This window comes from Mixophyes fleayi, chromosome 2 (genome assembly GCF_038048845.1).
Source record: "Mixophyes fleayi isolate aMixFle1 chromosome 2, aMixFle1.hap1, whole genome shotgun sequence".
Taxonomy (NCBI): Eukaryota; Metazoa; Chordata; class Amphibia; order Anura; family Limnodynastidae; genus Mixophyes; species Mixophyes fleayi.
The window spans coordinates 309,924,515-309,937,863 of record NC_134403.1 but is presented as its reverse complement, the minus strand read 5'-3'; the positions used below and the strand labels follow the sequence as shown (position 1 = coordinate 309,937,863).

General features: G+C 39.6%; 1 protein-coding gene across 1 annotated transcript in view; it reads left to right on the top strand.

The window, feature by feature from the left end:
• Positions 1 to 13,349, top strand: part of MAP3K15 (mitogen-activated protein kinase kinase kinase 15) — a 122,741-nt gene that overhangs the window by 97,570 nt on the left and 11,822 nt on the right. Inside the window, 5 exon segments of the mRNA XM_075196539.1 lie at positions 3,955 to 4,135; positions 5,857 to 6,031; positions 6,552 to 6,737; positions 7,545 to 7,650; positions 13,176 to 13,349. The exon segment at positions 13,176 to 13,349 is cut by the window's right edge and continues 34 nt beyond it. Of these exon segments, the coding sequence (XP_075052640.1) occupies positions 3,955 to 4,135; positions 5,857 to 6,031; positions 6,552 to 6,737; positions 7,545 to 7,650; positions 13,176 to 13,349 (822 nt within the window).

Sequence of the window (13,349 nt, the reverse complement as noted above, 5' to 3'; positions counted from 1 at the left end):
GTAATCATTTTCATAAAAATATCCCTTGGTGAAAGATTTTTTTTTAGCAACGCAATTAGTATAGTTTCAATCCTGTACGTTGTTTGGACCTAAGCTTTGTTCCTGGCATGTCTTAGCATTAGCTGTGTTAAATCCAAAGTAATGAAATACTTTGAGATTACCGAGATGTAACCAAACTCTCATTTTTGTACAGATCTTTCCATAAAATTATGATGATCGTTATCAGGTAGCTTTCCAGTCTCTAGGAGTTATTTACTAACAGAGACCAAACAGTTAGCAGCAGATTCAATGCAGCCCTTCGCCTCGTTGTCCGACTGTACACATTGGAATCTCTGCTCATTATTCTGCACACATCTATGGTGCACAAAGAAAAGTGAGCGGAGATTTCAGCCTGAACGTGACCTCAATGTATCTCCGTGAACTGTCCGGAGACTGGATGGAACTGAATTGTATTTCCCCCTTACTCTCATTGTCAAGCTTAATTGCTGATTGGGTGCTATGGGCTACTGCATATTTGTTCATTTACAGTTTGTTGGTGAAGAAAGGGTAATTTACGGCTGGCTAATATAAATCAAAGTGCAGACGCTGAATAATTAGTTAACTTCATTTAACTTATTTATCTTGTATTATATTTACTGGAAAAGTACCATCCATTTAAAAAAAACATATGCCATATATTGTTTTGATTGCTACTTGTATTTAAAAATGTGATCAATATGTTTATTTCATGAAACAAAATAATGAGATATGCAATTGAAAATAACCAACATTTCCATCATATAGAGATTTTATGCATCTTGGATATTGTGAAGAGGATATGCTAATTGCTCTGAGGGGCTAATAGCAAATTAAAAATGCTAAACATCTTTTAAGAACTAATCTCATTAATTAACCACATAGGTCGTTTTCAGTTAGCCAAAAATTGCTATTACTTTTCTGCTTAAATTTCTGTTACACGTATGTATCACTATAGAACATTCAGATATATACATTGCTAGTATCCTAGAGGTGGGACAATCATACATTCAAATCTTATAATAATCTCCCAGTCACTTACACACAGATTCTACTATACATTCTTACAGCACAAATATACATAAGGACAATGATACTTACATCAGGAAAGATTACACACATATGCATCTTCATTTGAGATGTTATATATTCTTGTTGGCATTATGATATTAAATAACAATCTGACACATAATATAAAACAGTGTAGCACAAATGGTACAATACATCAATTATTATTACTATTATTGTTGGTAATATGGTACAACACATTGAATGTTTTACCTGTTCTATATATGTGTATATGTACCTTAATTATGTGTTTTGTATGTATCACAGACTCCACTACAATCCCAATGTTACCAGCATTAGCTCAGCATTCATATATATCTTGCTCAATACAGTATTATGGCTGCCAGTATGTGTGTGTGTATATATATATTGTGTGTGTGTATATTATGTATATTTCACACAACACTACCACAGCTCTCATCATTACTAACTACAAATCACAGTATCATTATCATTACTATATGTATCAAATGCTCACAGATGCTATAGATTCATTATTACACACAGTACCAACTAAAATTCTCATTATTGCACACAATATGTAGACACCATATTATGAAACATCACAAGTCTCCATATTGTCTTATAAGCAACTTACATGTATCACACGCTCCAAATAGATCTTCATATGAATGTCATGTATCACAAACTATCAATTCACCAAGTGTAATGTATCAAACTCATATATACATTTCCACACTCACCTTATTGTCTACATAGCAACACTTCTCCCAGTAATTACATCACACTGCTCCCAATAATCCATACATCAGCCACAGCATAACAATCTTACACATCTATCAATATCAATCATTCTCTGAGTCTACACTATACCTGAACTGAACTCCATTATTTATTGTGTAGATTAATGGGGTGTGTAGGGTGGCATGAGGGAATATGGGCTTGGGTGTGTGGAAGAGGAGAGAGAGCTGAAAGAGAGGGAACAGCTTTGTGTCTTTCACATTGGTTACCTATATCTGTGGGAAGAGGAAGTTGTCATCAATCCGATCATGTGTAATTGGTTTCAACCCTCACACAGTTTGAACAAAGCATATACCACTGAATTAACAATCCCTCGCCATGTGAAGTGGGTATGGGAGATGCTGACATGCAATCATTATGTTACCTTCCTCACGCTGCTGATTAACTTCTCACATTCCATTTCTCATGCTAGAGTAATGACTTGTATGTAGTGTACTTATTAGGGTTACAAGGTCTGTTGTTTATATCCAACACACATGACATACACAAGTCACATTAAGTTCAATTCCATGTTGTTTTCTAGCAAATGATACTATGCCAACATGCAACATTCATATGAATCTTTCACAATGCAACCATGCAGCCTGAGTCATTTCTAAAATGCCTGACCGGGCAGCTGTAGGCTTATCTTGGTTATTGTTGTTGTTGTTTTTTTTTATTGCACAATATAGGTATTCATGTTATTGAGAACATATATTTTAAATGGTCAGATTTATATCTTGTATTATGAGTGCTGTATGTGCTAATACACTCCCATCCATGCTTGGCTCTTTTGAAAGGAATCACATGTACTTTTGATATCTAAGCATTCAAATAAATATGCAAATTATGAGAATTTAGAAAGTGATGTCACTCAGCAACTTGATAGCTTTATTTAAAATAACAAGAAGCAAACAGCACAAAGGTCATCCTCCTTAACCCTGCTCCGTACACACCCAGCAACCAATCATTTTCATTCACTAGACTTATCCAAGCTAATATGTGAGTGGTTGTTTTTGCTGTACATGTAATTGCATAAGATTATACACTGTGATATTAGGTAAACCTAAACCTGCAAATGATTAAGAAGATCCCAGTCTGTGGACACTGAGTGCTCACAATGAGATAGGTAGTAAACCTAGTCTAATCCAGGCTTAACGAAATCTGTACACTGCTCCTAATGGGAACGCAGACTCTGGATAACCAGGTTCACACTTAATTCTGAGAGTGATACTTCACTTGTTCTGCTCCTTTACTTAACTTCTGTAAGTGCAACTTATGTTTTTTTGTTTTTTTTAAAAGATCATATATAAAACTTTGCACTTGACCTATGTGGTTTTATTATCTCCATGTGTAAATGAGCCATTTTGGAAGGCATGGATTAAGACAGATATATTCAATCAAATTTATAACAATACATTCAGTTCTCCTAATAAATAGACTGGGCCTGATGCATAGTTGGATGTATACCCGTTTGCATAAAATCCACAAACATGTACACGTGTATGCACCTATGCAGACGTGCTCGGATCTACACTTGTGCCTACTTGTAACTGGAGAGGTGGGACAAGGGAGGTAAGGGGTGGTCTAACGTAGGCTGAATAGAAGGGCATGTTTGCCTAACTGCAAACATATGCAGTCCTGGCGGAGACACAGATACGACTGTCAGAGCCGTATCCTTTATGCGTGCCTGAGGGCTGGTGCAAATACAAGCTTATGATGATGGTCGAAGTGCTTTCTCCATTGATCATGCATATATTATATGATTTTGTGGGCATATTCTAAAAATAATTTTTTACTACTTTTGTTTGTATGCCAGAAGCAATATTATATCAGATTTTTAATAGAGGTTTTTGTATTTAACCAAACCTAACAGGGAATGTTTTTTTCACTATCAAAATTTTTTTAAGCAAACTTTTCTTGTGTTTGTGACGAGGTTGGATGTAAGTGTATCTGAGTTTAAGTTTCTCTGGTGTAAACCTTCGCATATGCTATGCATGAGACTTGGCATTTGGCCGAAAATGTACTATTTTTATGGGGAACTTGTTTGATGGTAAATTACACCCAACGTTTGTCCGACTCCACCACAGGCCCACAGAGTTTAAACTGACCAGAGTGTCATTATTGCAGATTATAACCGAAGTGCATCTCTGCCGTTGCCTGTGCCCGGGGAATTGGCAGGTAGCAGTAGCAGTGAGCATGGATCAGTATCTCCTGACTCGGATGCAAAACATGAACTGTTTTTTGAAAAGACAAAAAGATCTAGTTCTGAAAATCCCTCCAACAAAACTCCTGTTTCCAATTTACTGAGGTAAGTTATTACTGACTACTCTATTACCTGCTCAGCTCCTAGTCCGACATTACTCTGTGCCAGGAGCATGTTGTGTTTATTTTTGCAGCACTTCTACAGCATCTAAATCTAAGATTTGGAAAGTAGTGCATAAGAGTTCCACAGAATGTGGATGAATTCACTGTCTTTGCAGCATTAACATACAGTACATCAGACTCACTGCAGTTAAACTTGATAATAATACAAGACATGAAGTTTCCTTTACAATTCTCACCATTACTAACTACAACTCACAGTACCAGATAATGTCAGAGAAACATTCACATAATGTTTCTGGATGAGCCAACTACGTTAGCCTTTTGTCAGATGTAAGGTAGTTGTGACATTGAATGTAAATATGAGACTAAGAAGCTACATGTCCATTCTCTATTAGTAAAGTACTCGAAATGTCTTCAATATCAGTTTCTGTTAGGTCCTGATGTAGCGTCGGACACAATATCTCCTAGAGACCTATCTAACCCCCCCCCCCACACACACACAATTTTAATATTACCAGCACTAGGCTTTGCCACCCAGGGCAGGTGGCACTATGATAACCAGCCCCAGGCTGGTGAGCACAGGGCTGGATTCGCTAAGGAGTTGGGGTCTGTAGAAGAAATGTGACCCTCCCCTGATGGCACTGGGACTCTTCCCACACCCCTGGACGGTGGGTGTGGGGTTATAATAAGATTTTAATTGTAAAAATGCATTTTGTCCCTGGTGCACAACAGGTCCCAGCATGTCCAGGATGCCATTAGTTGTTTGGGCATCCAGGGCCCACTGGGACCTGTAGTGTAAATGCAAATAAGACACACACAATGCTGTTAAAACTACTTTAATTGAAATAAAAACACCCCTACAGTACCTTCATTTACCCTCTTTATTGCTCACCTACATTCTGGGTCTTCATCTGTCATATATCCATGGAATCTGGCCTTTGTAAGAAAATATAACCTCTGAAACGACGTTTAACCAGCTCCTAAGAGCTGAGGTCCTGAACTCAAGCTGTGGTAAACCTCCATGTTATTAATAGGACTGTACTGACACTAACAGATCATTTTCACACACTGCAGTGAATGGGGGGAACAGTTAAGAATGAATTAAGTGTTTGATTGTTTAAAATTCTAATGAATATGATATTGGGGATGTGTACAAACTATTGAAATTTTAATCTGATTAGTGATTAGTATGTTAGTAGTACACAGTAGGTTTGTAAAGTGACAATCCCAGGGGCTCATGACTTGGTGACCCCATATCTTTCTAAATGATTGCATTTTACTCTCACTCTCCCTATATAATGTTACACTAATCAGGGGAATATCATGGAATGAGTCTGAAGCCATAATTTGAATAGCTGAGAACATAAATGTATGTGATTATATAATGTTCCTTACGTCTTACAGCGTGTGTCATCTACTCAAAAATATCATAAATTAAATTTGTTTATATAGGAACTGTGATTGTCATCTTAGACTCCTAATTGTCCATGCACACAGTTAAATAGAATACATTAATGTTAATGACCAATGTCCTAGAACAATTGGAAAATGAAGACTTTCTATGGCACTACAGAAAACGAATGCAAATATGTTCATTACTTGTCATCCCACTATTATGTTACTTGAATAAATCAGAGAAGGAACAAAATATTTGGTTTAGCTTTTATATGTCCTCCTAAGCCCACATCTTGATTCTTTACACAGCGTGCCAGACGATGGCTCGGTATCAGAAGATAGAAGTACCCCTCCTTCTCCTGATGAGAGGGATTCTGGGCTGTTCCTTCTAAGAAAGGACAGTGAACGTCGTGCAATACTCTACAAAATCCTTAAGGAAGAACAGAATAAAGTGTCCTCAAATCTGCAGGAATGTCTCATGCAGGTAAAAATAATATTTAGTCCTCTCAGACAGGAAAGGATGGTGCAACACCAGTGGTTGGATATGGTCAGAGAACCTATTCATATTCAGACCTCATTCATGCACCTCCAGCTATGCTCAGTCTTAAGTAGGTGTAGCTGTAACCAAATGTAGCCCATCAGATCATTGGAATGTTTAGAGCAGCACAGAGTTTTTCAGGGGACGAGTGTGACTGTGTGCATGGACAGAGTCAGTGTCATGTGGAATGAATGTAAGATGGAATCCGCAGACTGTTAGATATCAGAAGGAGCTGGATCCTCTAACAGCACAAAGCAGGGATGTAGGGAACAACGCAGATCATTTTTATTTTATGGGCGTTTTGAAAAATAAACCATTCTTGCATTATATAACCTTTACCAACATTGTATATGGAGTCTGCTTAATAAGCTGCTGACTACCAACAATACTACTGATCGGGTATTTGACTGTTGTCTACTATATTTGAATATATAAGAAAGATTATTCCCCCACATTTGTTCTGTAGAGCTCAGAAGAAGTGCAACTGTCAGTAACCCACATCAAACAAATTATCAATATCCTGAGGGACTTCATCCGGTCCCCAGAGCACAGAGTCATGGCCTCCACCATCTCCAAGCTGAAAGTGGACCTCGATTTTGACAGCACATCTATAAATCAGATTCAGCTGGTTTTGTTTGGGTTTCAAGATGCGGTGAGTTGTCAATGAAATATCAAAGCATTTTACAAAGTACAATATTAGACCAGACTCTCCAGGAGTCTACAGGACAGTCCAGTAGTGGATCTTGAGTGGTCCTAATGCTACTTTCCTATAACAACAGTTAGCAACAACCGAGAGAAAGGATGCAGTCAGCAGCTAACAGTCTATGTTAATGGATCATTCTCCTTAGAGATTATATTATACTCTATTGCTTGGTAAACATGCATATTCCTTTATCATGATGCTAATCATCTTATAGAGCTAAACCCATGAAAATCAATATATACTATAATAAATGTCCCATAAATGACATTAAATGGTTGCAGTCTGTTACTGAGCTTATTTGCTTTTGAAACCCAAATGCAATAGAAACCTATTAACTATTACTTGTTACATAGGAAGAAATAATCAGAAGAATGTTGGATTAGTATTCTTACGTGAGAGCAGCCGTCGGGGGAGTCTGTTCATTAACATTAAAATGAAATCATTTCTATCACGTCATTTCAGTTCACTATGTACGTGATATCACAGGGCTTGTACTGATATAATATAATTTCTTATAGCATATCCCATAATCTCTCCTCTCCCCCCACCAAAGCTAGAGTGTCTCGCTCTGGCCGCTGTGTTTATCAGAGTTGGGAGTATGAGAAGAGATTAATGTTTGTATTTGCTAAATTCACAGAAATTTCTATTCCAAAGATACTGTTTTACATGTCTGTATTTTAAGTCCAGTGAAATTGAGGATTTTAACACATCCATATAATATAATATGTGTTATTTGTTGGTTAAATATCTTAACAGGTTAATAAAGTTTTAAGGAATCACTTAATCCGGCCTCACTGGATGTTTGCTATGGATAATATCATTCGGCGAGCAGTACAGGCAGCAGTTACTATCCTCATTCCTGGTAAGTTCATGGAATTCTTTAGTAGAAATAGGATGTTTCCTCTCTTCAGTCAGGCTTATACCCAAGTTATTTCATTGCTAGCACTTGTTCAGTAAGCTGATCTAGTTGACTAAGGGCTAGATTTACTAAACTGCGGGTTTGGAAAAGTGAAGATTTTTCCTATAGCAACCAATCAGATTCTAGCTGTCATTTTGTTGAATGTACTTAATAAATGACAGCTAGAATCTGATTGGTTGCTATATACACCTAAGTCTTTAACCAGTGGCTGCACTTAAGCGTAATGTCACCTGTGAATAAAGCATGGCACTTACTTGCTTAAACACAGATAAATAGTAATGAATGGAGACTCTGAAATAATGGTTGGAGAGGGTACAAACTCTTAACTCTGTGTCACCATACATTACTATATATCAGTGCATTAGCAATTACTAGCTGGGCTTAAAAGCATTTAATAACTTACAGCAGTATTGTCTAAGGAGATGGAGAAACGACCATGGAGAAGTTAGAAATTGCTACTGCCTACTAATATGAAGAGAATCATGTAGGAATAGAGTTCAGGCCATTGTATATGGTGTCAGGTAGAAGTAGCATCAAGGCCTCCTGCCAGAGTTAGGAGTATCCACGCTTTATAGAGCAAAAGGAGAAAAGTCTGTTCATGTATAGATGCTACGTCTTCTTTCCAAATCAGTGTTCCATGTTGTGGACCCCTCATGATGCAAGTAGGGCTACCCTACTGCTAATATCTTGTGGTGGTGCCAACCATGAGACTTTTCTTCTGAACTTTATTTTTTGTCCTATTGAGATTAGTAGGTTTTGTCTTGAGGGTTTCACAAAAACAGATTTCTTGAAGATTTCCAGCTGTCAAAAGCTGCAAGTAGCATATAGGGCTGGCAGCAATACAGCAGGTGCAACAGGTGGTGCATAGACTCCGTTATGTCCCTTGCATATGTCCTTCGATTGGTTAAAAAGGTGCTGAACAGCTGCATGGATACTATGCAGAACTTATCAATCAGCAGTGTTGAACATAGAGGGCCTCATGTAGGGTTGGACACAATCCATTTGCGCAGCGTAAAATGCAAATGTCACTACATGCACACAAAAAGACTTATGCTTGCATCTATATGCAGAGTCAGTCGCATCTTACGTATAGGACTCCTTATGCATTTAATGGTGGATCAGGGGAGGCAAGGAGTGTGCAAGCACAGGCCAAGTACAGTAAGAGTCTGTTCAAGTAAATGTGATGTAAATCACCTGTCAAAAACGTATCTGTTGCGGGTGCTCTACCCCTGGTGTAAGATATGACCTGATAATCAGGTGAGATACGGCCTACTCAGTATACTAGTTGTAGTGTATCTCTTTAAGACTCTGATTATGCATGCGTTTTAGACGGAAATTGCGTCCAACTCTACCTAAGGCCCATAGAGTGCTGTGGATATTTCCATCTTTACACTGTGAATATAAATTGACATTTATCCTGAGCGAGGCAGTGTCATAATCACATCTAGCTCTAGCAGTATAATACCTGGTGACATAGGTTGAGCGCAGGAAGTGAACGTAATAGGACAACAGAGGTGACAATGCTACAGTACATATATATCACTTTGACAAGATGCAGTCACTGCATTTCAGTAAATCCTGTATATGCCGTAATCTTTAATAATTGCACGTTTTTTCATGACACTTTCTTTTTAAAAACTAAATCTACATAAATCAGTACTTAGGCCTTTACGAGCTGGAGTTAATTCAGATTACAGGTCACATTTACTCTCTAAATGAGCAGCTCTAACAATGTGATGAATAAATCTTTAGATAGATGGCGGGAACAAAATCTTGCAGTCAGTGACTCTGTGTCGGCCTTTGCTGCCCTGGTAGGGGAGTTGGGCTTGGTAGATGTCTGGCGCTTAAGATATCCACAAGAGGTGCAATTCTCCTGTTTTTCTACATCATACAATGCATTCTCTAGGATTGATATGGCTTTGCTGTCGCACTCTCTGGTGCCGGCGGTACGGGGGGTGGAATACAAGGCTAGAGGAATTTCTGATCACTCGCCTCTTCTTCTGAATATTGACTTTGCTATTGTCAGAGGTCAGTCCTTTTGGAAGTTGAACCCCTTTTGGCTCTCCTTGATGGGTACAGGGGCAACATTGGTGGCTCAGTGGGAAGGGTTTTTCATGGATAACTCTGGTACAGCACGACCCACTATGGTGTGGGACACTTTTAAAGCTTTTCTGAGGGGGACATTAATTGCTAGTGTGGCGGAAATAAAAAAGTCGTCTAGACATAAAGAAAAAGAATTGGAGGACACATGCAAATTATCAGAAAGGCAATATATAAAGGGTAGGACTGAGGCCTCAAGATGTGTTTGGCAGGTGGCTCAGAGGGAGTGGGTAAACTATGTGTTTGATAAATCTAAACGTAAGTTTCTTTTCTCTAAACATGTGCAGTATGCTGAGGGAGACAGAAATGGCAGTTTCTTGGCATACCTGGCAAGGGTTGAGAGGGCTAATGCGGCTGTTCCAGTTATTTGTGATGAAAGTGGGGCTAAGAAATTCCTGATGCCTGATATTGTTGAGGTTTTTTACAAATATTACGCTAGTACATATAAGTCACAGGTTCAATATGATTTGGCCACCTTACAAGTATACTTGGATGCTATTATTCTTCCCACACTCTCTGCGGCTAGTAGGGAGTATTTGGACTCTCCTTTTACTGAAGAAGAGATTGATATGGCCATTATGTCATTCCCTAATGGAAAGGCGCCTGGAATAGATGGCATACCCATTGAAATATATAAAAAACATCGATCCTTTTTTGTAGCTAAATTGTTGGGAACACTCGGCGAGCTGTGCGAGGCCAACGCCCTCTCCCCCTCCATGGCGGAGGCAGTGGTGGTGGTGATACCTAAATCAGGTAAAGATCCATTGTACCCAGAGTCATATCACCCGATCTCACTCCTGACGTGTGATGTAAAGATCTTGGCTAAACTGCTGGCACTGAGGCTAAATAGGGTGGTGTTGGAATTGATTCACCCGGATCAGACTGGGTTCATGCCGGGCAAGTCCACATCTATTAACCTTAGGAGGTTATATACCCTCCTACAGGTGCGGTCGCCTCCTGAGGAGAGCGAAGTGGTGGTATCCCTCGACGCGGCTAAGGCGTTCGACTCGGTGGAGTGGCCGTACCTGTGGGAGGTGTTGTCCCATTTCGGGGTGGGTTCCAATTTCATAAAATGGGTTAAGTTACTTTATTCACATCCTGTAGCTCGGGTATGTGTGAACGGCCACCTCTCCCAGCTATTTAAATTGGAAAGAGGCACTAGACGGGGATGCCCATTGTCTCCTGCTTTGTTCGCACTAGCAATAGAACCACTGGCCTGTCTTATTCGTAACAATAAAGATATTAAGGGACTTCAATCAGAGCATAGGGAGGATAAGGTGGCATTATACGCTGATGATATGCTGCTGTTCCTTGCTGACCATAAAGAGTCTCTGGGTACTCTCCTGAGGGTGGCTGATTGTTTTGGGGTATTCTCCGGTCTGAAAATTAATTGGGATAAGTCCAGTGTGTTCCCAGTAGGTTGGAAATGTCCAGTTACTCCACTAAAAGATCTCCAACTGAGGTGGACACCAAAATTTAAGTACCTGGGATTGTGGATCAACACCCCCTCAGAATTTATGGAACTAAATTTACAGCCTCAGGTTGAATATCTTAAATCAAAAATACATGTGTGGAGGAAGCTCCCTCTTTCTGTGGCTGGCAGGATAAACTTAAACTTAATTAAGATGGTGGTGCAGCCAAGGTTTTTATATATACTTCAGCAATCACCTATATATATCCAACCCTCTTTCTTTCGCAGTGTTGACCGTTATTTGACCTCTCTGGTCTGGGGAGGGGGGAGGGCCAAGGTTAAGCTCAGCTCGTTGTGCAGGTCCAGGGCTAGTGGTGGTCTTGCGTTTCCAAATTTAAAATTGTACTATATTGCTTCTCAACTGACCCACCTTAAGGCATGGATTTCCGATCCGGGTTACCAGGATCTACACTGGATATTAGTTCATCAATTCAATGCCAATCATACGCCTTTGCAGTCACTGTTGTCCGGGAGGCTCGGCCCACAGGCTTCTCCGCTCCTGATTCAGGCAATTAAGATCTGGGCAGTCAGTAATAAAATTGTGGGATTCATAGATATAGATCCATGTACTCCTATTTGGGGGGCGAGGAGATTGAGGGAGTTGGACACAGTGGTGGGGTCCAGGCGGTGGTCCCGGTATGGTGTGGTGGCTGTAGGTCAACTATATGAAGTAAATGTTCTTAAATCTTTTGAACAGTTGTCCAGGGAATTTTCTGTGCCTAGAACAATGTTCTTTTCCTACCTCCAACTGAGACATGCCATGTACACACAATTCAAAGGGGAGCCACCAGTGGTTGCCAGAGCCCCACTGAGAAAGCAGTTACAGGCTTTGAGCAACAGGGGTCTGATTTCATGTATGTACTCCTGTCTTTTGTATGAATCCACTGTAAATGACTTGAATGACCTGAGAAATCAATGGGAAATAGATATTGGTCCCTTAACAGACAAAGAATGGGGGATGGTCATGGATAGCACTAGTGGCTACACAGCATCATTAAAATTCCAGCAAATACAGGTGTTCATTCTGCATAGGGCCTACTTGACTCCTATTAGGCTGGCTAAGTTCCGCCCCGATAGCACTTCTAAATGTCCAAAATGTAGTTCGAAAAATGGCAATTTCTGGAATCTCATTTGGGAATGTCCCTGTATACAAAACTTCTGGCGAAGAGTCATACGATGTGTTCAAAAAACGGGAATTGAAGTCCCACTTAGTTCATCGGCCACCTGTTTATTTGGGCTCCGTCTGAAGGGAAAGGTCAACAAGCTGACAAAAATTTATATTTCCCAGTTGTTTATGGTGGCTAAGGTTAGCATAGCCCACTTATGGTTAGCCTCGACGAGTCCCACAATTAAGAGTTGGAAAATCCTGGTTAATGCCACTATAGGGCATGAAAGATTTGCTTACACGAGCAGGCAGGGTTTGCCAAAGTTTGAGAATATATGGTACATGTGGGTGGAGTCTCCATTTTATTTTGTATCCTCGAGTCATGATGTCCCGAATACATGAGGGTCTGGTTCCCCTGGATTACATAATAACAATAATAAAGTCCATAACAAAAAGCAGAGCCCCGCCTCTGCAGAGTACGTATGCAAGAGTATTTACGATGTATATTCCTAATTAAGTATTGTACAAATGTTATCATTATGCGATACTGGTGTCTTACAATTTAACCAATATTTTATATTTGATATTGACATATTTGCGACTGTATTTTCTTTCTTCTGTATTTGTTTATTTTTTGTTTTGTTGTTGGTATGTATGTACCTTGAAAATTTCCAATAAAAAATACTGGATTTAAAAAAAAAAATGAGCAGCTCTGATCCTGTCAAAACCTTCAACTTACTTGTGTAGAACGCATGCCTGTAAAATTGTGCTTTCTCTTCCTGTGCTTCATAGAGCTTAGAACACACTTAGGACCCGCATCAGAGAGTGAGGGGGTGGACAAGGAAGTGGAAGATGAAGACTACCAGCCAGTTCAGCAGATCAGATCCGAGGAGGCTGTCATCACAGAAGGAGTTAGCACTATCAGCTCAGTTGTTTCACATGAGGCACAGAGTCATCAGCTCAACC